At 43.1% G+C, this 23,151-nt stretch overlaps 1 protein-coding gene and 1 non-coding gene across 3 annotated transcripts in view; one reads left to right on the top strand and one right to left on the bottom strand.

Annotated features, from left to right (window-relative positions):
- Positions 1-14,428: 14,428 nt before the first annotated feature.
- rhbdf1b (rhomboid 5 homolog 1b (Drosophila)) overlaps positions 14,429-23,151 on the bottom strand; it is a 35,673-nt gene continuing 26,950 nt past the window's right edge. For both annotated transcript variants that reach the window (XM_070851511.1, XM_070851512.1), the window contains 16 exons: positions 22,291-22,519; positions 21,302-21,508; positions 20,214-20,336; positions 19,648-19,790; positions 19,265-19,519; positions 19,037-19,148; positions 18,863-18,937; positions 18,418-18,579; positions 18,036-18,136; positions 17,829-17,892; positions 17,485-17,579; positions 16,847-16,922; positions 16,419-16,519; positions 16,107-16,260; positions 15,784-16,007; positions 14,429-15,454 (listed from right to left, as the gene is read on the bottom strand). In XM_070851511.1, coding sequence (XP_070707612.1) covers positions 15,259-15,454; positions 15,784-16,007; positions 16,107-16,260; positions 16,419-16,519; positions 16,847-16,922; positions 17,485-17,579; positions 17,829-17,892; positions 18,036-18,136; positions 18,418-18,579; positions 18,863-18,937; positions 19,037-19,148; positions 19,265-19,519; positions 19,648-19,790; positions 20,214-20,336; positions 21,302-21,508; positions 22,291-22,519 — 2,317 coding nt within the window. In that variant the 3' untranslated portion in view covers positions 14,429-15,258. The remainder of the gene's footprint in view (positions 15,455-15,783; positions 16,008-16,106; positions 16,261-16,418; positions 16,520-16,846; positions 16,923-17,484; positions 17,580-17,828; positions 17,893-18,035; positions 18,137-18,417; positions 18,580-18,862; positions 18,938-19,036; positions 19,149-19,264; positions 19,520-19,647; positions 19,791-20,213; positions 20,337-21,301; positions 21,509-22,290; positions 22,520-23,151) is intronic.
- On the top strand, positions 16,657-16,750 carry trnai-uau (transfer RNA isoleucine (anticodon UAU)). Its single transcript has 2 exons — positions 16,657-16,694; positions 16,715-16,750. It is a non-coding gene; the product is annotated as a tRNA-Ile (tRNA).

Here is a 23,151-nt window from a genome sequence, read left to right as displayed (position 1 = left end):
AAAATTAAATCTTGTCTTTCGTGTAAAAAGAAAAAATCTTTGTACCTGAGTAAGAATTTAGGCAAAGACTCTTTGTGTTATTACCTTTACCACAAAAGTAACTTCTTATGATCCATGTGTAAGAGATGCAGGAGACACGGAGGAGCTCTTTCAGTGGTACAGTACATTTCCTTGGTGAAACACAGCACGTTTCATTTTCTCGATTTCAGCAAACAAAGGGGAAACCTCTTTTGTCGAAGCTCCAATTCCTCTGCTACGCCCCTTCTGTGCTTCCCTGTGATTAGGTTCAGAGCACATCATGGGGGTGAGGGGCGTGAAATCATTTGTGGTTGTAATTATGGGCTCCCCTCTCCAGAGTAATCATGAGCTATTAAAAACCACCCTCAGCTCAGCCCCCCAACAATGCCAGTTAACATCTATGCTCCTCTGGGAGGCAGCGGGGAAGAGGCCAACTACCCACAAACTTCAGTGGGCACGGAGAGGTGTGTGTGTGTGTGTGTGTGTGATGTGTGTAGCCAGCACATGCTTTTTTGTCTTTTGAGTGCATACAATGACTAAAGTAATAGAGAAGCTCAAACACTGAGCGTAACACTAAAACACAATTCATTAAAATCCTTCATAATAGTTCACTTCTTCAACTTACACCGCTGGTTACAAACTCATACATCCTTCATGAGCACAAATGAACAGTTAGTGTTGTATTTTTGTATTAAACGGGCGTAGAATTAATAGTTTTACATTACAAAACATGAAAAGCTTTAACCGATGTTGTAACTTTGAAATAACTTTGAAATCTAAGGGACTGCACAAAAATTACTGTTTTGAGAGGCTGATTCTTTTATTTTACAAAAAAGAAAAGCCCTAGGAGCTTGACTAAAAAAAAAAACTGCATTGTAATGCAATGAATAACTATTTATTGTATTCATATTTTAGAATATACAAACAAAATTAAATGTGAATCTGGAAAGAAAAGAAGTAAAAGACCCTCTTCCAAAGATTTTCCACTATTAAATGAAGTGTTAGCATTGTATCGCTACAAAGTCTGGCAAGAAAACTCATAGAAATGATCTCGTCAAAGGGATCAAGAAGGAAACCCAGAGTTCTATCCTCCAAATCAAAGAACCTTTCACCACATTTAGACATTTGTCTTGTACTTTAACCACCCGCTTGTCCGTCAGACCTACACTGGCATCCATCATTAAAGGAGTTGTGGAAAAACCAGCAAATTCTCACATCGGAGAAGCTGGAACGTGATGGTTTTTTGATTTGTGATTTATGCCTTCAAGAACAACTTCAACAATTGCCTTATTCAATTTATGTTTATTTACATTCAATTAACCATTTCAGAGTGCCATATGCGTACATAAACATAGTACACAGAGAGGTTCAACAGTGAATGGACAGGATAACAGAGAAAATGTATAACAGCTTTCCACTTACCAACACTACTAATGTCAGGCAGGGCTAACATCTAAATTGCTCACTTAAATACTTAATATGAAATCTGTTTTATAGTAGGGAAGAGGGTTAGCACCGCTCATCGCACTCCCTCCCCCTCTCTGACAGTTTCACAGGCTTTGTGCCACCCCTCGTAGCACCCTGGTTGAATGAACACAATCTCATTATCAGTGACAGTCAATTAAACATCTAAATGCCAAATTCTGAATGCCTGATGCCGCGACACAGAGGGCAATTGAAGATCGTTGGCCGGAGACTGATTGGCCCGTCCGAGCCAGGGAGAGGAGAATTATGGTGATGACGGTTTGTGTATGAATATGTTTAGCGTGGAATATCGAAGCCCTTTGATACCTACAAAACCAGAGATAAAGGGGGAGAGTGACAAGCATGGCAAAATAATATAGTGCCTCCTTTTGCAGTATAAATATAAAGATCCGCTCTATTGGCTTGAGTGACCAAAGCGAGCCAGAGTTGACCGAAAGTTGCTGCTAAAGAATTCAAAAGTTGAGAGTGATGCAAAAGTGTTTTCTCAAAGCTCTAATTCCCTCGCATGCTGCAGCTGTCAGTGTTTTTTCCCCCCTAAATTACACCTGTTATCAAGTATGGAAAATGCCAGCGTAGTGTGCATGTGGAAAAAGTTGGTAATGTTATCGGTGTGGTCACAGACACAGTGAGAGCTGCGTCTCACAAGGTGGTCTCACCGCGCACAAAGACTTCCGGCAAACAGCACAAGCAAGGAGAGAACAAGAAGAAGACAAGACTGGGAAGAAAGGAAAAAGGTCATATCAGCCGTGTGTGTGTTTGCTTTATTGTGAGGGAACTCTAGTGAAAATTTCTGTCACATTGTACTGACACAGCGGGAAGCGGGAGAAGAAGAAGAAGAGGAGGAGAGAGAGGCGCTGGGTGAAAAAAAAAAGAAAAAGTGTTTATTCTCTTTTTCTTCCCTCCTCTACTCAGGCTTTTCCCTCCCTTTTTGTCCATTCAGTGGTGTATGTATTTGTGTGTGTGTGTGTGTGTGTGTGTGTGTGTGTGTATGCACTCTGGCACACTTGAATCTTTTACTGATTACCTCACACACGTCACGTCTTTCTGGAGGGCTTTTAACGGAGGAGGATTATCAGGCAGCCAGAGCCTTTTAACCCTTTCTCTGCCCTCCCTGCTCCGACCAGACAGCTGGCAAACGCTCCCATTATGTCTCCATCCGAAAAAAGGTGCAATATGCAGTTTTTTTTTTTCCACAATAAGAAATAAATATGAGGCTATCATGTGACACGATGCACCCACTGGCTGCCAAAGGACTAAAGAAGCTCTGCTGCTACAGTATGCTATGAACAGCTTCTGAATAAGTATAAGTAAGTGCAGTAACCCCCCCCCATTAAATGTCTCCGTCACTTCTCCATCACAGTTTGAGTTACTACAATAAAACAATTACAATTACGCAGAAAAAAGACAAAGAAAACATATGATTATATCATTAATGCAACATGATATGTTAAATCAATATACTAAATATCATCTTCTCATCTGTAAAGTCAACGTTGTAGCTCACAATCCATGTGCAAACCCCAAATAGTCAGACACACATGAATATGAGTGAATCCGAAATGCACCTGTTATTCAAATGCACTGCAGTCTGAAGCTGCACACTAAGTAATGATTAGTACGATGACTTGATGCTTGCTGCTGTACCGAATGAAATATTTTCCACCTCCTGGAGCAACAATGTCACATTTTTCTCATCAGTTCTATTAAGCTTTCATAATTCGATATGTTCAACTTTGCAGTAGTAATAACAGCACAGTCAGCTTTAGTTCATCCAATTCGGTTGGTTGGTTCTTCAGCTTCAACTTCTCTTATTTCTTAGTAATAATAAATGTGTCAGTTTTTGGTTTTCACAAAATCAGGGTGATTTCTGCCGATCCCAGAAGAAGAGCGGACAGTCGTACCATGGCCTTATTGGGGGGTGAGGTGATAATAGTGTAATGTGTGCCTGAACTCAAGTCCCTCATGAAGGTAAATACACAAGGCCTCTCTGCTTGCTTACATGTGTGCCATCTCTGAGGTGGTCGGGTGTTTGTCTCTTCTCCATCCCTCCCCTCCTCGTGTTTTGCTCTGTTTTATGTGTGTGTCCTGCCCATCCTCTTGCATTCAGTCCTCCGTTTACCATGACAAAAGCTGCCTGCTGAGACCCTCTCCCATGTATAGCCCTGACCACTGCTGGCTACTGGCAGGGGCCCATTCACTGCTGCAACCCACCCTGGACCATAAAGAGGCTGGCAGGACCGGCTAGCCCCCCCCTGTGAACAGCCAACACCCCACTTGTTGTGTCTGCCGGCTATAGTACAAGCGAAGGAGGCAGGATGGTGGAGCTGTTGGGTTTATGTACTTGGCTTGGTTTTGTCAGGGGAGAGAGAGGAGGGGTTTGGTTTTATGTACCCAATAGGATAGACCTGGAGGTTTGAATGGACAGGAAAACTGTTAAGGACAAAGTGTTCGGCATTTAACTGGGGAGGAAGAATAAAGGAAATGGTGGAGGAGCAGATTGTCTCAAGACCAGACATGGTAATTGGAGGCTAAGTGCTGCGTACTGGCCTACGTGTCCTGGTAGTATTGTGTTTTTCTTATTCAACTTTGGAGCCATTTCACATTAAAATGTTTACATTGAGCTGAAATTAAAATCCATTTTTGCAAAGAAACCAGTATACTGTATATCTGTTGTGTTCGTCTGGCCTGTGTACTTATTTGGTCAAAATTGTAACCAGCGAAAGGAAGGAATTTTTGGCTCTTAAGTTCCGAGTCAGACTCCATGTGGTGATTCCAATCATTGGTTAACGTATGGAAAGCTGAGGTTACAGAACTTCTTGTCGCTGTGAGTTTCAACAGTCTGATGAAAGAGACGCCGTTCTTGTGTATAATGTAGGATGAACGCAAGTGTCCAGTGCGCAGGAAAAACAAGATAAAAAGTAGACCTTAGAAACAAAAATGACCTGAAACAATATTGCGCACTTACAAAACGTATGTCTTTAGTTTTAGTCTTAGTCATTTTGTAAGATATAATAAGAATGATAATAATAACAAATAGAAACTAAACTAAACTGAGAAGAGCAAACCCACTCTAACACGAACGAAAAATAAATAAATGAAAATAAAGATTACAAAACTATAAAACTATGGGGGGTAATAATTGCGTAATCATTATTGTTTGCATTGCCTGACAGAAACAGTGAGGAAATTCAAATTTCAGTTCAATTCAAATGCCGCACCACTTCATAACTGTCATGATGACTCTGCAGCCAGACATCCCCACACATTCTGGAGGTGATTCTGAGCTGATGACTGCCAAATTAGAAAAAAAAAACGAAAAAACACTGCCACAAAATGTTGCCCCCTCTCCTTGACGATGGCTGGAGGTCAGGCGGGTTAGCGGGCGACCGCAGCCTCTTTAGCAGAAGCCACACATGATTGGCCCCGTCTGAAGAGCTGCGTTCTCGCCAAAATCAGCAATTTAGTTGTGGGGCATTCTCGAGGTCTCGATTTGATTGGAGGAGAGCTTGTGTTTGTGTGTATGAAAGTGTGTGTGTGTGTGTGTGTGTGTGTGTGTGTGCATGCCTCAGACCTTGGGAGGGCTGCCTGTGCAAGCCCAAACTTGCCCCAGCGATGCCACAAAGCCTGTCAGAAATGAAAGATGATGGCAGCACGGAGCCAAGAAGCAAAAGGAGGATATTCGCCACTCATTCTTATGAGAACAAATGCACACCCAACCGTCACACAAAAGCTGTGATACATGATCCAACCGTGCTCATTGGTATTTTTCTGTTACAAAATCTGCTCTTCAATTGCTCCTTTGCACACAGAGAGAGAGAGAGAGAGAGAGAGAGGTGAGGAAACAAAAGAGCGAGGTGCTTATCTTTAGGAAGAGCCACATCCAATTGTTATTGACGCAGGTGACCCACGGTAAACAGATTGGAGAGTTTAAGATAAAACAGCTGACTGGTACAGGCTGCAGTGTGTGTGTGTGTGTGTGTGTGTGTGTGTGTGTGTGTGTTCTCTGTACCTCACACAGGCAGAGCTCCCATAAAGAAACATGATTAAACAGCAAACCAAAGTGGAGTTTACAGATGTCGCCTGATAAGCAATGAGAGGAAAGCTGTTGATTTAACCTTAATCCTTTAAAACGTATTGACAGAAGCTGGTGCACAGGCAGTGATCTATCGGAGGCGCGGGGGTGCTCGTGGAATTTTCCACTGGTTTCACCCCGTAAACACTTTTCCACTCACACTAAGTCACACCAAGACACTTGAGACTGAATCCTCTCAGTTATCAGAGGATGCTTAGCTGATTGCCGAAGTTTAAGATCAATTTAAAACTCCTGGTGAAATTGCTTTCCCACAAAGGAAGGAGCCCAATCAATACTGTAGCCCATCAACATCAGAATTTTCAAGTCTCAGAAATGGAAAAGTCAGAGAGAAAATTGCACTTTATGTGGAGTTTTGAAGATTATAGTGCTAACAGTGATGATGGTGCACGACTCCAAAAATATTCACGAGACATTGATTTGGCTGTCATATCGTATCTCGGACAGGGGAGGCTCTGATTTGTTGCCCTGGAAGAGTAATGGCGGACGGAGAGAGATGGGATGTTATAAGACAGTTGGAGAAGTGAAATTGGCTGATTTGCATTGTGATCAGGACATAAATGGTCTCTCTTTGCATAAATATGAAGCAAACATACAGTATCTGATCTGGGGAGGTGTCAGGATCTGATCCTATTTCACGGTTGTCTTGTTGTCTTGAAAAAACGCTGATGATTGACCGACAAAAATGTCACTCAGCCGTGCTCGGGGAAGTGGAACACCATGTCCTGCTGTGTGACGTGAGGGTCTGTGGATCTGTGCGTTTGTTAATGTGTGGAAGAGTGCGAGGTATGTGAGCGTTCTTGAGTTTGTTTCATTCAGCTATTAGGTTGAGAACAGAATTCAGGAGGTAACCATGAAGAAGAAAGTGGGGGTGTTTACTTCTACGAGCTAGTGGTCGGTCAGGAGTGAGAAAGTGATCTGGACCACTGTGAGGAAACATCCTAATATGCAAGAAAGCAGATTTTGACACACGACAGTTAAAGGTGTTCTGCAGTGTTTTTGCCCTAAATGCTGCACATATGGAGGGGTATCCTGCTGAATTAAAGCAAAACAATCAGTCACAACTTCAGTCACTTCAATTTCACATCTTGCATATGATGAATTTAATGTGGAGGAAGCATTCTTTATTTAAGTGCGTAGAAGAAAACTTACAGCGCAGTTAAAAGTGCTGCAGTGGAAATACCACTCAAGTATTACCCAGTGCCCACTATTATAATCAAAATGTACTTAAAGTACTCATAATGGGCAGATTTGAAATAGACAAACATGCAGCAGCAAAGTCAAATGCTAAACTCTGCACAGTAATTGTGATTTCACCTTTACTGTGCGCACACGTCCTTCTCATCCACCTGTGCTGAGTCATTATAGCCCATCACACCATCCCCACTGACGGGTAACAGCCAGCAGCCGCTCCTCTGTCCAGGCAGGCCCAGGCTCGCCTTGTACAATGATTAGTCCTGCTTGTCTTACACCGGACACAATGGTCCCCAGCAATGCTTCGCCATTGACCCTTCGCTAACTAACTGGAACAGAATGAAACGAAGAGGGCGAACTAGACCGTTTCATTAAGAACAATAAGGGAAGTGCAATGTGGGAGAGCCACATTCCACCGATGATTGTAATCAGCGTGTATCACACTGGAAACATGACAGACTGTGCTCATTCACTTTCCCTGTATACTGTAAAAATATATGTGTGTATGTCATCTTATATGTGGCTGGAGTTGTTTTGAGTAGTTGAGTGTTATGTAGTTGCTGCTGAGTACTATTTGACTTAAGTCATCACTGGTCTTAATCTAGAATTCAATCTTCGTTATCATCATTCAATCTAGTTATTTAAACCTATTTCCAATACAGTTTTGTTTCCAACAAAAAGAGGACAAAATCTGCTCCATTAATATCAAGAACATTTGTGACACTAGTGTGGTATTTCAATAGAAACTAGGTTGTATAGAAGGTATTCTGGATTCATATTGGAAAACCATGTAAAAAGTGGGGCATGATGGGAAGCCAGTGAGGGATCACACCCATGTCGCTGTTCTGGAGACACCTACTAGATAGATTTACTTTTTATTCATTTGATTTGGAGGGGGGCTGTGTATAATATCAAACATAAATGTCACCTTTACTGTTGGCTTTGAGAATTTTAGGTTATATTCAATATTTGAGTTTTGTGTAAAATTATAGTTAATTGTTTTTACAATTTTTTGGATGTGTTTCTTAAAATAAAGATTTGGATCCATTATTATGACAAGATATCTTCATTTCAGCAACTAAATCAAATATTTCCACCTGACAATGTCAACATTATGGGGTTGTAGAGTTTTTGAAGGGAAACACATAATTCGTCTCTTAAATCTATGAAATGATTTTTTTCCTCTTGTGTTTTAGTTTTTTGATGTTTCCCTCTCTTCTTCCTCTTCTACTTTCTCTCTGGGCCCCATGTGTGCTGTGTGAATATCAGATAACAATTCCATGAAAATGAATCCGGTGAGATGTACCCAACACAGAGGGGAGGAAGGGGGAGGGGGGGGGAGGTCGCGTGCAGCTACAGAGAGAGAAGAGAGAATTACTAACCATCAGAGAAAGGGCATTCAGGGAAAGAGTATTGTTCAAGTGATCACTAATGAGGTGTGTGTGTGTGTGTGTGTGTGTGTGTGTGTGTGTGTGTGTAGGTGTACCCTGTGTGTGTATGTGCATGTGTGTATGTGTGTGTGTGTGTGTGTGCACGTGCACAATTAGTGACTGGGGAGCCAATGAGTGGAGAATAAGAGCCGGTCTTCAGCACGGCTGGAGCACACATGGCAAGGAAGAGAAGGATTGTCCTCTGGAGATGACAGGAAAATGTGTGCGTGGAGGAAGGGTTGCACTCAGGAAGTCATATTACAGCCCTACATACGATTTCCCCCAGGCTCTCCCCCTGCTGACGCACAATCTCCAAAGAGTTTGGTGCAACCTGATGTTAATGTTGCTCACGACAAACTCCATACTAGTTACTTTATGTCAAACAAAGCTTGCAAATCCCGTCAAAGCTGCCAATCCTGTCTCCCTTGGGTTGAAAAAGCATTTTTGCGATGTGAGGAGGAGACGGTCAGTGGTTTCTCTACCGCCGTTTAATTGGACTTACGATGTAAGCAAATGCAAATGAACTGCAACTGAAGTTACAGTAAGATGAGATGAAACTTTAATGATCTACTTCTCCGATGGGGAAACAGGGTTGGAGAAATAGTATCCAGATGAAAAACATGTAAGAATCAGATAGGGGTGATACTGAAGAGATTATGCATTCACATGTAGTAAATTCAGCCCTATTTAAGCATGGAAACATGGCAGCTTTGTTTGTACTCCTTGGGAAATGTAATAATATGGCTTGTTGGATGAAACCCGCTGTGTGTTGGATTCATTGGACTCTGGGGAAAAGTGCTAGAAATTAGACACAAAACTCAGTCTGATAATGTACAACAATCTGTATGTATCTATACGTATGGATTGATTCATGGGTTCAGAAGTTATTATACACATAAGTGAGATTTGTGTTTTATTTAAAGTGTTTTCAAATTTTATTTTTGATTTTACAAGAAAAGAGACTTTGTGGATGAAGACTATTTGGTTGATTTGGCAACTGCACGTGAGGTTGATTTCCTAACCTCTAATAAAGTGCAGCACACTGCCGCTTCCCGGAGCTTTTCTATGGGTACTTCCTGGATGCAGTACGTATCAGAGCAGATCAGGACCAGGCAATTATGGAACTTGGAGATGTTTGGTCATTTTTGGCCAGCAGACGTTCCGCAGTGTGTTGTGGTGTGATATCTATATCAAGTTTAAACTGAACTGGAAAAGTACACTGTGTCGTTATGAAACTGAAAAAAATAAAGAAAGGTTATTTTTAACTTCAGTGTTTTCAACACCGTAATCCCCAAGGTCAATGGAAATCTGAGGGCTGAGGAATCAAAGCATCTGGAACCGCATTTTGTTTGAATTTATGACAGTACGCACAGAGCTTCCCAAAGTGCTATTAATACAGTCCATCAGTGTCTAAATAGATTCTATCATTGCAGACTAATAAGTCAGAATTTATAGTCATTTCCTGTTGTAGTTATCCTGGTGCTATTGTTTTCTTGTTAATATACTACTCTTTTGTTTATAATTTCTATCATGTAATCGTTTTCATGAGTCAGTCAAATCTGAATCTTAATTTGAAAAGGGTCCTGTGTGGGAGGATGCCCCAGTGCACAATATGAAGAATAAACAGGAGTGAATCTATAGAAAATACAAAACACTGGAAATTACAAAACTTAAACACTTCAATAAACATGTGCACACACACACACACACACACACACACACACACAGAGGCAGAGGAGGTTTGTCAGCGTCAGTCCAGGTGGTGTATAGGTCCCTGTGGGTTTGGGGGGGAGGAGGGGGGACTATAACATTACTCTCCATCAGCTCTGCCATAGGTGGGATCATCAGACAGGTGCATGCTAGGCCTGACGTACCCCTCCCCCCACCCCTCCACACACACACACACACACACACACACGTAAGCTCCTCAGACTCAGCACCCAGGCCATCAGGTGAAGGAGGCCAACCAAAAGTGGGGGAGGGGTGATTGTGTGTGTGTGTGTGTGTGTGTGTGTGTGTGTGTGTGTGTGTCTTGGTTCTAGGCACAATGAAGAGAGAGGGTCTGTCAGCAGCCACCTGTTGACCAGCTGTCAGGGTCCCATTTCAGGGTCGCCTTTCCATGCAGACACAACATCTATCTATCTATCTATCTATCTATCTATCTATCTGTCTATCTGTCTATCTGTCTATCTATCTATCTATCTATCTATCTGTCTATCTATCTATCTATCTATCTATCTATCTATCTATCTGTCTATCTATCTGTCTATCTATCGATCTATCTATCTATCTATCTATCTATCTATCTATCTATCTATCTATCTATCTATCTATCTGTCTATCTATCTATCTGTCTATCTGTCTATCTATCTATCTATCTATCTATCTATCTATCTATCTGTCTATCTATCTATCTATCTATCTATCTATCTATCTATCTATCTATCTATCTATCTGTCTGTCTGTCTGTCTGTCTGTCTGTCTGTCTATCTATCTATCTATCTATCTATCTGTCTATCTATCTATCTATCTATCTATCTATCTATCTGTCTATCTATCTATCTATCTATCTGTCTATCTATCTATCTATCTATCTATCTGTCTATCTATCTATCTATCTATCTGTCTATCTATCTATCTATCTATCTATCTGTCTATCTATCTATCTATCTGTCTATCTATCTATCTATCTATCTATCTATCTATCTATCTATCTATCTATCTGTTGTAGTCACAGTAAATAGCAGCCATTGATGTGAGAGACCTGATTTTAATTTTCTCCCCCAAAAAACATGCATGCACCCATTAGAAGATGAGATGAGGTGAGGAGGAGTGGAAGGAAGATGGGGGGGGGGGTGAGAAGCATCTATGGGGTATCTAAGTGTGTCTCGTTTGATGCTGATCAATGGCTCGTAGATACCATCCTCTTCATGTCACATTACCATCTCTATAGGAGCCGTGATGGAGGGGCGGGGGTGTGAAGGGGGGAATCGGAGAAACCAAATGATGAACGCGTGATGGAAATTGGGAGGCATGAAATGGACAGGAGGAGGAGGACGAGACGGGAGGGAGTTGGATTGGAGAAGGAGGAGGTGGGTGGTGGAAGGTGGGAGGGGAGGGGAGAGATAATTTCCTATGAGGAGTCTGCAGGGGATGGGGGTGGCAATGGGTCGGGGGAAGGAGGGGGGCTAATGGCTTTGGGTGCTGCCTCTGTTCGGCCAAGCACCCACTAGATGACGGAATAAGACGTTCTGAGATGATTTTCATGATCTGCACGTTGGCAGGGTCATTTATTTGTCCCTATTAGCTGCTCCATCAGATTTTCTACAGACAAAGAGGAGGATGGGGACAGAGAGCATTAGATCACATGGTGTCATGTGTTTAATACATGGCATTTACATCTTGCTCAAAGCTGCTCTCATAGATATATTTTTACAATAACAATGGTTCATGACAACGTGAAAGAGGTCAAAAGTCAAAGTGACGGACCCATAGAGAATTATCACCGGGCACTTCAGTTCCTCTCACCTCTGCAGAGCCTTGTAGTGTCATTCAGCTCATCGCTTTGGTTTTCTGGCCCACAACTTTATTGTTTTGGTTCACTCTCACCACTCATAGCATTGTTTAAGGCCTCTGTTCAGCAAAAAAGCTCTAAGCCACTTAAGGAGTTGGTGGAGACCAAAACCAGAGTGAATATTGGACTTACCTTCGCCAGAAACAGGATTCCAAATAAAGGATGAAATTGCTGTTATTGCAACACTAATACCTGCTGGATGTGTAAAGAGGCTGTATGATAACACATCAGTTAATGCAGGCTTACAGAAGTCAGGTCACTTTAAAGTCATAATCTATGAGACTCACATATAATTGAATCCTACTCAGTCAGTTTATTTAATTCTGTACTAATTTAACCTAAATTGAATTTTACGTTCCAAATAAACCGTCTGTCATCATCTGACAATGTCACTGTTTAGTTCAGTCTCCCAATTCAGTCTGACATGCCCAACATGTGAAAGGAATATTTATTTGGGGAAATGTAAGATATTGATAACACTCTCATGTCTGTACGCTAAATATGAAGCTTAGCTTAGCATAAAAAGAGACGGCTCTGTCCATCAGTAACAAAATCCACCTAGCAGCATCTCTAAAGCTCACCGGTCACGTTATGTCACGTGAAAACAAAAGGTCTTCATGCTAAGCTAAGCTAACTGGCAGCTTGTGGTAATTTTATACGCTACAGATGCAAGAGCCAATCCATCCACTCACTGAACCCACGGCAAGAAAATGAACAAATGGGTTCCCAATATGTCAAACTGTTGCTTTAAAAAGTCTCATTGTGTCTCTCTCTGATTTGTCACCTCGGTCAATAAAACGCCAGCAAGTGTAGGCTTCACCTTCTCCGGCGCACATGAACGACAAGACTTCATATAAAAAAGGTCACTGCAAAAGTTGGACAGAAATCGCCCCTCTGCCCTCAAACAACCCGATGACCAAAATGTCAAACGGTTGGACAATCAATACCAGCGGCTAGCCATAGCAAAGGTCTCCATCACTCTCTCTCGCTGTCTCTGGGTGCGTGGAGGACAGGAAAGGAAACACTGCAGGATTGTTGCAATGTAAGAAAGAGAGTTTTTACCCCTCGTGGTTGCACCAGTACCTGTAACATGTGACTGCTTGTTCTTCAGTAAGTGTGGACCTTAAGGCTTAAAGCACCACATAGAAATTTAATTACTGTGTTTTTATTAAAACAGTTTGAGTGTATGACCTCCCGGTGTAAAAGGAGAGGAGCTTTGGGAGAGATTATTACAGAATTAAAATGAATTTAACGCAGATAGAATAAGTTCTGCTGTTGTGTTTTGTATGCAGATCACTGATGTCTGTGTTTGTGCTCTCAGAGCTCCTCTCCAACATAAGTACGCACTTATTTAGACTCAATTACGGACAAGACTTAATGAATGCCGGAGCAATCGTATGCGTGTGTGTGTGTGTGTGCGCGCATGTGTGTGTGTATACTCAAAGAGAATGGGAGGGAAGGGCCAGGATGAACAAATCTAGTGGTGCAACACACAAAGGAAGCACCAATAAGAGTTCTGCACACTAATAAACCTTGTGCTCGAATTAATGACATACAAATCCCAAAGAAAAGCAAGAGTCATGCTGTACCAGTGTAGTCAGGTTATTGGGCTTGGGTTGCCCTCTAGTGGGCATTCACAAATCACAAAATATCCTCATTTCTTTGTACTGAGTCCTCAGGGGTCAAAGGCTACGAAGCATCTATCTCACACTCTTCGGAAGAATCAGCAGGTTTTATCAGATCTTTATCAGTTCAGACCAGAGGGCACACTTCAGGCTTAAGGATGGTGAGTGTTTGATGCTGTGGGCACTGATCGTTAGGCAGGTAAACCACTGCTGCTCCAGGCAGGCTCAAGGTGACAGGAAGCAATGCCCCAGCCATTGTTCTCACGAACGAGCTGTTGTTGAACGTCACACGGTCCTCTTAGGCCTGTGAGAAGTCAGTGTAAATCCTTCATGTGAAAATCAAAATCCATTGAAAACTTTAAATGTATGTTATGACCATCTCCCTAAAACATGAGTGAGTGATTGATTCACTAAATTCACTTTTGCTTATTTGATAAGTGCAAAAGTCACAAATTTAGCTTCTGACTTTCTTTATGAAAAGAAAAATGTGCATGCTCATACACTGCAGCGAGGAGTGTGTCAATCTGACCAAACTTAATGTTAGACTCTAGTATAAACTAGAGTTTAATGAGGACCCTCTTTGATGGTAAATGATCTAAATTAGTCTATTTCTTGAAGACCTCTCAGCTATTTAGGAAATTCAGCCTTTCGGACACACAGCGAGGTTATTTATGAGGCTATAAGAACAGTTTGTATTCCATTAAGAGACTTCGTTAAATCTGCTCCAGGTGAGGCTCGAACTCACAGCCTCAGCATCACTCTGCAGGTTACTGTCTTATAAGCACTGGACTAAGGACTGATCTTTCTGTGAGGCTGCAGAACTTCATGAAGAGATCACTGTTTTCTAAAAAGCTACTCCTCACATTTTAAACAAATGTAACCAAGTTTGTTTAAAATAGTTTTTTCTTGATTATAATTCTCTAATTTTAAAAAATTAGCCTCTCCTGGAGCAGCAGAGTTGAACTTTCTGGACATCAACAAACAGACGTAAAAAATGACTGTGTGTCTTGTTGTGTTTATTGTCAGGTAGCTAAAACGCCACCACATTCAATAAAAAACGTCAATATCAGCTATTCACAAAGGAGCAGATTAACATACAAGTGTGCTCTGTACAGGTGGAACAGGGTGAATATAAAAAACAATCCATTTGTGACTGAAGTGCATTAAAGGCTGTGGAGGAAACGAAAGTTTCCAGTGTTATAAAAAAAATCAGCCACCAAATACTGAAAGTAAAAACATGTTTTCCATGTTTTTGTCAGAATGTGCAGTTCACGGAGAGAGAGTTTAAGGGGCAGGACTCAAAATGTTAGAAGCCGCTGACACAAAGTGATACATGGCACAAAAAGACATTGTGTGTCAATAAGGCACATTTAAACGTTTTAAAGTCTAAAGACCTCTAGTAAATGGACAAAACTGTTTGGACATCAGTAAAAAAGTACAAAACAAGAATCCGTTGCAGCTGTAACAGGTTGTAATGTTCCTTTTGGCCACTAAGTGGTGCTGTTAAGTCAATTTTTATCACAGAAGAGAGGTAAAAAATCTGGCAGCAGACAATTCTCCTCCAGTGTAAAATCAGTCGTTTTCAGTCAACTTTACATTGTTAGTTTTGTTCCCAGGCCTTCATGCATAACTTCTATTCATAGTCGGTCTGTTGTACCTTTAAAAATCCTGAAAATACTGGTGGTTTTTCCGGGAGAAATGTTTTTACTATGTCACAAGTTGCACTGCAAAGCCTTATCCAACGTTCATCTTCATCATCACCCGACATTTAGAAATGCTGGGACCAGCCCGACGTTGGCACTCCTCCAGAAACCGACCAGGTGACGGTTCAGAGGCCGACGCTCAGAGGAGGTGCGCGTTCAGGTCGTACTTCTCGCAGAACTTGTCCGTGATTGGGATGCAGGTGATGTACTCGCACCAGTCGCACTTCACTGGGTAGACGTAGAAGAGGACGGCCAGGGCGGAGAGCAGACCCAGGAAGACCATCAGGAAGACGCAGATCTGGACCCGCTTCCGGTACATGTCAGAGCGCCCAAAGCTGGGGGGGAGAAAGCAGCGTTATTCATTACATAACGGAGATAAAATACCAGGCCAGGGGCGTTCACATAAAATACATGTCTCTTAGTGGATGGACGGTTAGCTTAGGACTGGGGACATCAATCTTCCTGTCTTGGGAAAAGAAAGACAGAACATTTGTACTATTCCTTTAACTCCAGCTATAATAAACTACTCATTAGCTATTGTACATGAATCAGTGACTGGCCCCTTTTTCTGTAACTACCTGATGACACAGAGGGCACAGATACGTCCTCCCTGCAACCAATCTCAGCACACCCGAGAAGGACCAGCACCCCTTTCTTCACCCACCTGATGTACGGCAGGAATGCGAAGGACAGGAAAAATCCCGACACAAAGCCGCAGATGTGGGCAAAGTTGTCGATCCAAGGGAGCAAACCGAAGGAGAAGAAGAAGACTGAGATGGCCAGCAGCTTGGCGAACGCCCGCCACGGTCGCTCCAGGATCTGCCAGCTCTGAAAGAGCTCCACGAACAGACAGGCCAGGATGCCGAACTGGCTGCCTGCAGGACCCACCTGAGAGGAAGAGGAGGGAACAGGTTGTGTACTTTACAGCAGGATTCAGATCTGGCTGGAGGATTGTGATAAAGGCCGGATGTGAGGGTGACATTGTACCTCCGCCCTGTAGGGCAGGAAGATGGCTGAGGCCAAGTTGCCGGTGATGCCGCTTAGCATGTAGATGATGGAGATTCTCAGCCAGCCAGCCAGCTTCTCCAAGTCCCTCAGAACCGTCATCTGGAACAACGCCGACACGAGGCAGTGCAGGATCCTACAGACACAGACAGGGCAGCCATTCCTGATGGTGACCTGAATCCACCTGATAGCTTACAATCTACTGTTTAAACGTAGTGATTTAGGCAGACAAAGTAATTCTGTTTTCACACAGAGAAATCTGTGGTGGATTAAAAGAAAAAGAAGTTCAGTCACCCTGCATGAAGAAAGAGAGACAGCCAGAGCCGGGAGAACTGGTCTGGGATCTCCTGGTTGAGGAAAGGCAGCAAACCACACACGTCGTCCATGCAGGCAACCTGGACGAGAGCAAAAGTCAGGACAAAAAAAAAAAAAAAACACAGTGAGCCTGAGGAACCAGTGCCACCCTGTGGAGGATGAGGAGAGTGCTGAATTAATTCCACACTGATTCCAGTCAATTCACAGCTGACTGCAGGCTCCAGTGGCGCAATCGGTCAGCGCGCGGTACTTATAAGACAGTGACCTGCAGGGCAATGCCGAGGTTGTGAGTTCGAGCCTCACCTGGAGCAGCTGTGTTTTAAGCCCCAATGTCTGTCACAGATTTGGAAACACTTAGAGCATTTAGATTGATCTGATGGATGTAGGAATGTGTGTGTTTGTCCGACCTGCGAGCAGAGGGTAGCCTCCTCGTGGAAGTAGCCGTGCATGAAGTCACAGTACTCTCTTGAAGTGATTTCACATCTGCAACATGACACACATGATTAGCTTCAACAGCTCACAGGTAGAATACTTCTGGATTACAGCATGCCATTTGTTATCTTTCAGCTATCTGTGAAAGGAAATCACCCTGCTTACATAAAAAATAGATCTTGTAATGAAATTGTATTGTTTAGTGTATAATAGGTTATATTTGTAATGTTATCTTTTATTTATAAGCTAGTTTATTGATTAAAGAGTCTTTTACACTGCATTACATTTTCTATATTATTGAAGATGGAGATGAGTCGCACTGTTTTAAGGAGCTGCTGCCCCAGAAAGACTGTACATGGTCTTGGTTATAGTGTAGTTTCATTGACATGTGCTTGTAAATGTTTTATTTCAAATGCTTTTCTCTCCTGATGTTAAAATAAGGTGATGAAAACACAACATTATTAAACATTTAAGCATTAAAATAGTGACATTTAAATATAGTTAACACTGGCGCGTATGCAGCAGCTTTGATACTAAATTACAGCTATAGCATAATAGCATCATAGTACAGTATATCAGCTTTAGAGAGTCAGATGGTGATAATAAGCCGTACCGTCCTTTGGTTCCGATGCAGCAGGGCCGGCCTGTGATGGTGCAGTCTATGTGGGGGAGGTTGGTGTGATTCCCAGAGTTGTACCTCGTACAAACCTGCAGATCATAACCAAAGGATTTATTTAAACATTTAATCCAGACGATATTCGTAGAAAGTTCTGCATTCAGACCTCAGTCCTTGATCAAGGCGAAGAGACATTCTCCTTTGTAGACATCTTTTAGAAACACTCCATTTACTCCATACAGCTCATTCCCTAACCTGCAGTGCTGCTTTTAACAAATTAAGACTACAGACTGCAACAGTTGAGCAATCAGCTAAATGCTAGACCCATTAAGTGTACTTACCGGCCACTTGGTGATATCGTCAGGCCACTCATGAGGTGAAACTGAGGCGGGCTCCAGGCAAATTCTACAAAACAAAGAGCAAAAGTTCAAAAGAAAAACAGGAGTTTCCATTCACGTCTTCTATTAAAGGGACGGAGCCCTGACGAATCAGTTCAGGAGAGTGAAGTAAATACAGAACAGTGTCAGCAGACAGTATTCGTGTGATACCTGGGGTCCTGGTGGCAGACTGAACCATGCTGCCGTAGGGTACCGTTCAGAGAGGGAGCACTGGGGTGCTGAGGCCACTTCACCCACACTGCCAGGGTACTCTGCAGGACAAGATGCACGGAGGGAAACGGGTCATTGTTGACATTATTCTGCGCTCATTGTACTTGTGCAGTTGCAAGTACAATGATATGATGTAAATACATGGGGATGGATTTTAAGCAGAATGTTTTAGGTAAAAACAGAGATCAGTGTGAGTCTCTATTACCGCCTATCTCTGCTGCTGCTGTAATATGCAAATTTCCCCCTATGGGGGATCAATAAAGTATATCTAATCTAATCTAATCTAATCTAGTCTGTAAACTCTGCAGCTGGTTCCACTGACCGAACACTCCTCCTGTAACGTCTGCAGGCAGCCGGAGCGATCGTTCCTCACGCAGCAGCCGGACTCTCTCTCTCTCGCCCTCTTCTCCTGGATCAGTTTGTGGATCTCTTGGTCTTGACGCATGCACGGCGAAAACTTGGCTCCCAGGTGGATCAGCGCCTCCTGCGGGTCAGCGGGGTCATTAGTTGACAACCACACGAGGTTGAGTTTTTTAATTTCTTCTATCTACCTTTATTGTGATTTTTCTTTTTGTTTTCATTTGAGTGAAATTATAATTAAAATAAAGTTTTCTTCAAATTAGTTGAACTACTCTACACAAAAGTCTCCCCTGGGTGACGTTGGGAATCACCAGATGATTTTCCCATTTTTAGTACCACGCTGAAGAGCTGAGTGAAGCATGCTGATAGAGAGAAGATGGCACATGGAAGATAGAAAAAGCACTTACCGAGCTTGGGCCCACCCAGAAGTTTTGTTGTTGCACAAACTTAACGTTTTCATAAACTCCCTTGTTCCTCAACACCTCAAAAATAATGAAAAAAGAGGTTTTACTAATATTGCTCAGTCAGCTGACTGACAACATACCAAATGGATCATAACGAGCCCTGTAAAATGCACTCACAGAGTCGACGGTTTCGTGCTGCGAGAATCCGACCGGGGCGATGCCGTAGATGGTGACGGCCAGAATGGTGATGAGCAAATGGACAAATGTGATCCAGTAGGAAAAAAAAGGCCTATGGAGGACAGGGGGACAATTTTAGACTCTCACAAAAAAAAAAAAACAACCCACACAATCATCCCAAACCCAACAGTCATCCTGAGATTAGGAAACTAGAATCAGCCGTCGTACCTGTGATCATCCATGTCCTCAATCTGCCTTTTGACGAAGCTGTCGATGCGCTTGCGGTACGTCCGGTTGGTGAGACGGCCGACCATGCCGAGCCCGTAGGGCCTCTTCTCTCTGGCAAAGAGCTTCTTAACGGGAACCACGATCCTTTGCCCCCGCTGCTGATGGCTGTTGACGCTCACCACTTCCTGTTTCAGACGCACCTTAGGTTGGACCAGAGAGACATCTTTTGCCTTCCGCCATCCTCTCTCTAAGGGCCTGTAGTGAGGACGAGGCAGAGGAAGAGAGCTCTGTCACCGTATGTGTTCGAGTCAGAGCGTCACATCATACAGTGCTCTACAGACGATCGTATGTGCATGTAAATTATAACTGTAGCAACCACCCACAGCATGAGGTGGCTCCTCTCCAGTTCGTTCTTGTCCAGCGCGCTCCCGGTTAGATCGCCCTCATCCAGCTGTTTGAGGGCAGCCTCAGACGGTGTCTCAAAAACTTCGTCAGTGTAGGTGGACAGCTCGTCCTGCAGGCCGTCCTACAGAGATGGAAACCAAGTATGCAGGAATTCAAAGCTGTGGGTGCAAAGGGTCTAAAAGAGCATCCATAAAAATACAATACATGGTGAGCGCTCAGACCACATGAAGGTGAATCAGCACATCAGCTGATTTGATCTGGCCGTCTTGAAGAACATACTTGGGATTAGCTAAGTGTTAGGTGTGACGTGTTTCAAAATCATACATTTATAACTTATCTGTTAATTACAGTAGTTTTGCAGGCTTTGTCGGACAGTGACGAGCACACAAAACAAGAGTGGCCACAGAAGAGCTTTAGAACAATTTCTGTGTCTGCAGTCTGTGGGACACCAGGAATTCAAGCTTTAAGCGAAGGTGGAGCAATTTGAGATTGTTGAATTAAACAAGGTTAAATTAAAATGCATGCAAGTGTGCCCCCTGCTCACTCTGGTGAAGAAGGAAGTGTCCAGCTCATCCGGGAAGTCAGCGGTGTCGTCTTCAAAGAAACTGGGAGGCATGAAACTCCGCCTGCGACATCGCCCGGCGGTGCTGTCGCCCAATGTCCTGCCCTAACAGACACACGAGCAAACCCCATCAGTATGATCATCAATGATGATGCTGTGTGTAGAAGGTGCTGAGGGCCTGACAGTGTATCTGGGGGAATCCCAGACTGTGCAAACTTCTCTCTTAATGATTGTGTCTGACGGTTATGTAGCAGCAGCGACTTCTGTGTGTCAGCGGATTAGCTCTGCACTTCTGGAATATCCTGACTGCAATCCAGCAGATAGCTGAGCATTCGGTGTGTATTATCATGGACCATCTGCTAGTGAAATTCCCCAGAGTACACACACTAACATACACTCTCACTGAACATCCATTCATCCCTTCATATGTGTCTGAAGCCAGTGGGCCACACAGAGAGAGTCATCTGCACTCTACTGTACGGTAAGATATTTGGACTGACTTTAATCCACAGTAAAACATGCTGATCCCATGTTTTATATAACATGCCCACACACACATGGACACACAAACAGAAGCGCAAACACAGACACAACTCAACTATTACTATGTGTGTGAGCCTGGGACACGCCAGAATATAATAGACGTACTCTTTCTGGGAATCTCTTCACAAAAACATACGATAACGGAGATTAAAGTGTTTACCTGTGCATGTAAACTAAGTGATTGTAAAGTTTTGGCACAAAATGTCGTAAAAATGTAAAGCATTCATTTATCCTGATCCCCTTTTCAGAGAAGAAGACCGCAGACTGTTTTAGACTGAAGACAGTAATGTTTGTTCATAACGGATTACAAATTATTTTATGCTGCAGGCATTCAATAGTACAAAGGAGGAACATATATATAGCTGTTTCTGATGTGCAGAGAAGAGAAGTAATCTCAAGAGAACAACCGGCGCTGGCAGTAGCTTTGAAGTTAAAAAAGCGACAAGAGTTTGAAGCACAGGTCTTGCAAAGCACAGTGTTTGGTGATTTAGCAGCAACACTTGCTGCATCAACTAAAAGTTAGACACCTTCATTAGTGCTGCTGCAGCCTTGAGACTCATGACTGCGACAGACTCCCGTTTGCGTCGTCGTGGCAACCGGTTGAGGGCGGAGCGGGAGCTGGAAAAGGAGCAGAGCGAGGCTGTGCCTGGCGTGATGGGAGTTTGCGGGACACTGATGCCGTCTACCTCTTCCACCATGCGAAAGGCTCGACCCCGGGCCAGGGGGTCTACGATCTGCACGCGCGCACACACACACACACACACACACACACACAAACACACACAGTACGTATGTGTTGGTTACCAATAGCGCCTTTTTCCATAATCAATTGTCAAGCGCCACACAACAGTGAACACACAGCGACAGGATAGTGAACAGCAGGGACGCACACAACACACATCTAAACTAGGGTTAGATTGATGAACCAGGAAGAAAGAAGACAAAAGTGATTAATCAGGCGTGAGTGATGGAGATGCTATTTGGCCATTTTCATGATCAAGTCATAAACATTATTGATTATTGGTAATTTTACGTTTTACAAAAGCAGCAGAGATTTGTCCACTACAGTCAATAGGCTGAATGAAACCATTACTTACTGTGATATAATATGACACTATTACTATGAAAAGTAAGAAAAAGTCCGTAAAACGTCTGTATTTCTGAGCTAGTAGCACTAAGGAGCCTATGCTGGCATGCTATGAGCTAAAACAAGATTTATAGAGACAACTTCTTCACAAAAACTGGGTTTTAGAGGCTTATTTGTTTGGACATTAAGCATTCAAATGTCCAGAGTAAATCAATTTATCCGAATCACATTTCCGCTGCATTATTAGATTCAAAAAGCCATTGATTAACCCTAGGTTAGATGACAAAGCATAGAGGTAAAGCAAGCGCCGGAAATTTAACGTGAAGTAAAGAAACAAGAGCGAGGAAGAAAATGTGATGGGGGTAAAAGCAGAATAACCGTCCCATCTCCTCCTCTGCTCCCCCTGAGGTGCCCCAGGCGCTGGCCTACCCTCTGCATGCCATAGTGGTGGTGACTGGGGTGGTGGGACGGGAGGTAGAGGGGAGGGGGGGTCTCAGTGCTGGCCAGGGAGAGGTTGTCCTGGCTGTGGAGCTCCATCTCCCTCATCACCTGCGGCTTTAGACCCCCGTACAGATGGCTGCAGTGCTGCAGGCTCTTCCTCCTCCATCGCTGGGTGCTGTCGCTGTCTTTGCTCACACCAAACCAGTCCGCCGTACCCCTGGGGGGGGGGCGACAACATGCTCTGGTTAGTAAAACTGAATATTCCAATATGCCTTTGTGATTTCGGAGTAGTACATGATAAATCAGACGGATCTGTGGCAGAGAGCAATCAGCAGGTCACTGAAAAGTTTGGGCTCATTTTAGTATTTTATTCAAGACCTGAAACTATCATGATTGGACATGAGAGTTTAAGAAGAATGCGAACATATAATCGCAAAGACAACACTAACATGCTGATGCTGAGCAGGTGCAATGTTTGCCATGTTCACCATCTTGTTAGTGTGCTAACATTAGCTAATTAAGACAAAACACAAATTCAGGTAGCTATTAAAGAATAAAAAAGTACAGGTTTTACCATTTGACTGCTCTAAGGCAATAACACTGCCTCATCTCAAGAAGGGTGTAGTTATTCCCACAATGTCACCCCTTATTTTTGTACATAATCTGCTTCAGAAATCCACAATCACGTTGAGTATGCTCCGACAGACTGAGCTGTACATCCCTTCTGATTATCAGGACAATATGCTGATTAGTGGATGGATTGCAGCTGGTTATTTGGGGATTAGTTGATGGGTTAATTGGTTCATTTGCTGATTGCTTTCTTGTCATACATGTAACAAGACCTAGAGC

Source organism: Pempheris klunzingeri, chromosome 20 (genome assembly GCF_042242105.1).
Source record: "Pempheris klunzingeri isolate RE-2024b chromosome 20, fPemKlu1.hap1, whole genome shotgun sequence".
Classification (NCBI taxonomy): domain Eukaryota; kingdom Metazoa; phylum Chordata; class Actinopteri; order Acropomatiformes; family Pempheridae; genus Pempheris; species Pempheris klunzingeri.
This window is presented reverse-complemented; position numbering and strand designations above follow the sequence as displayed.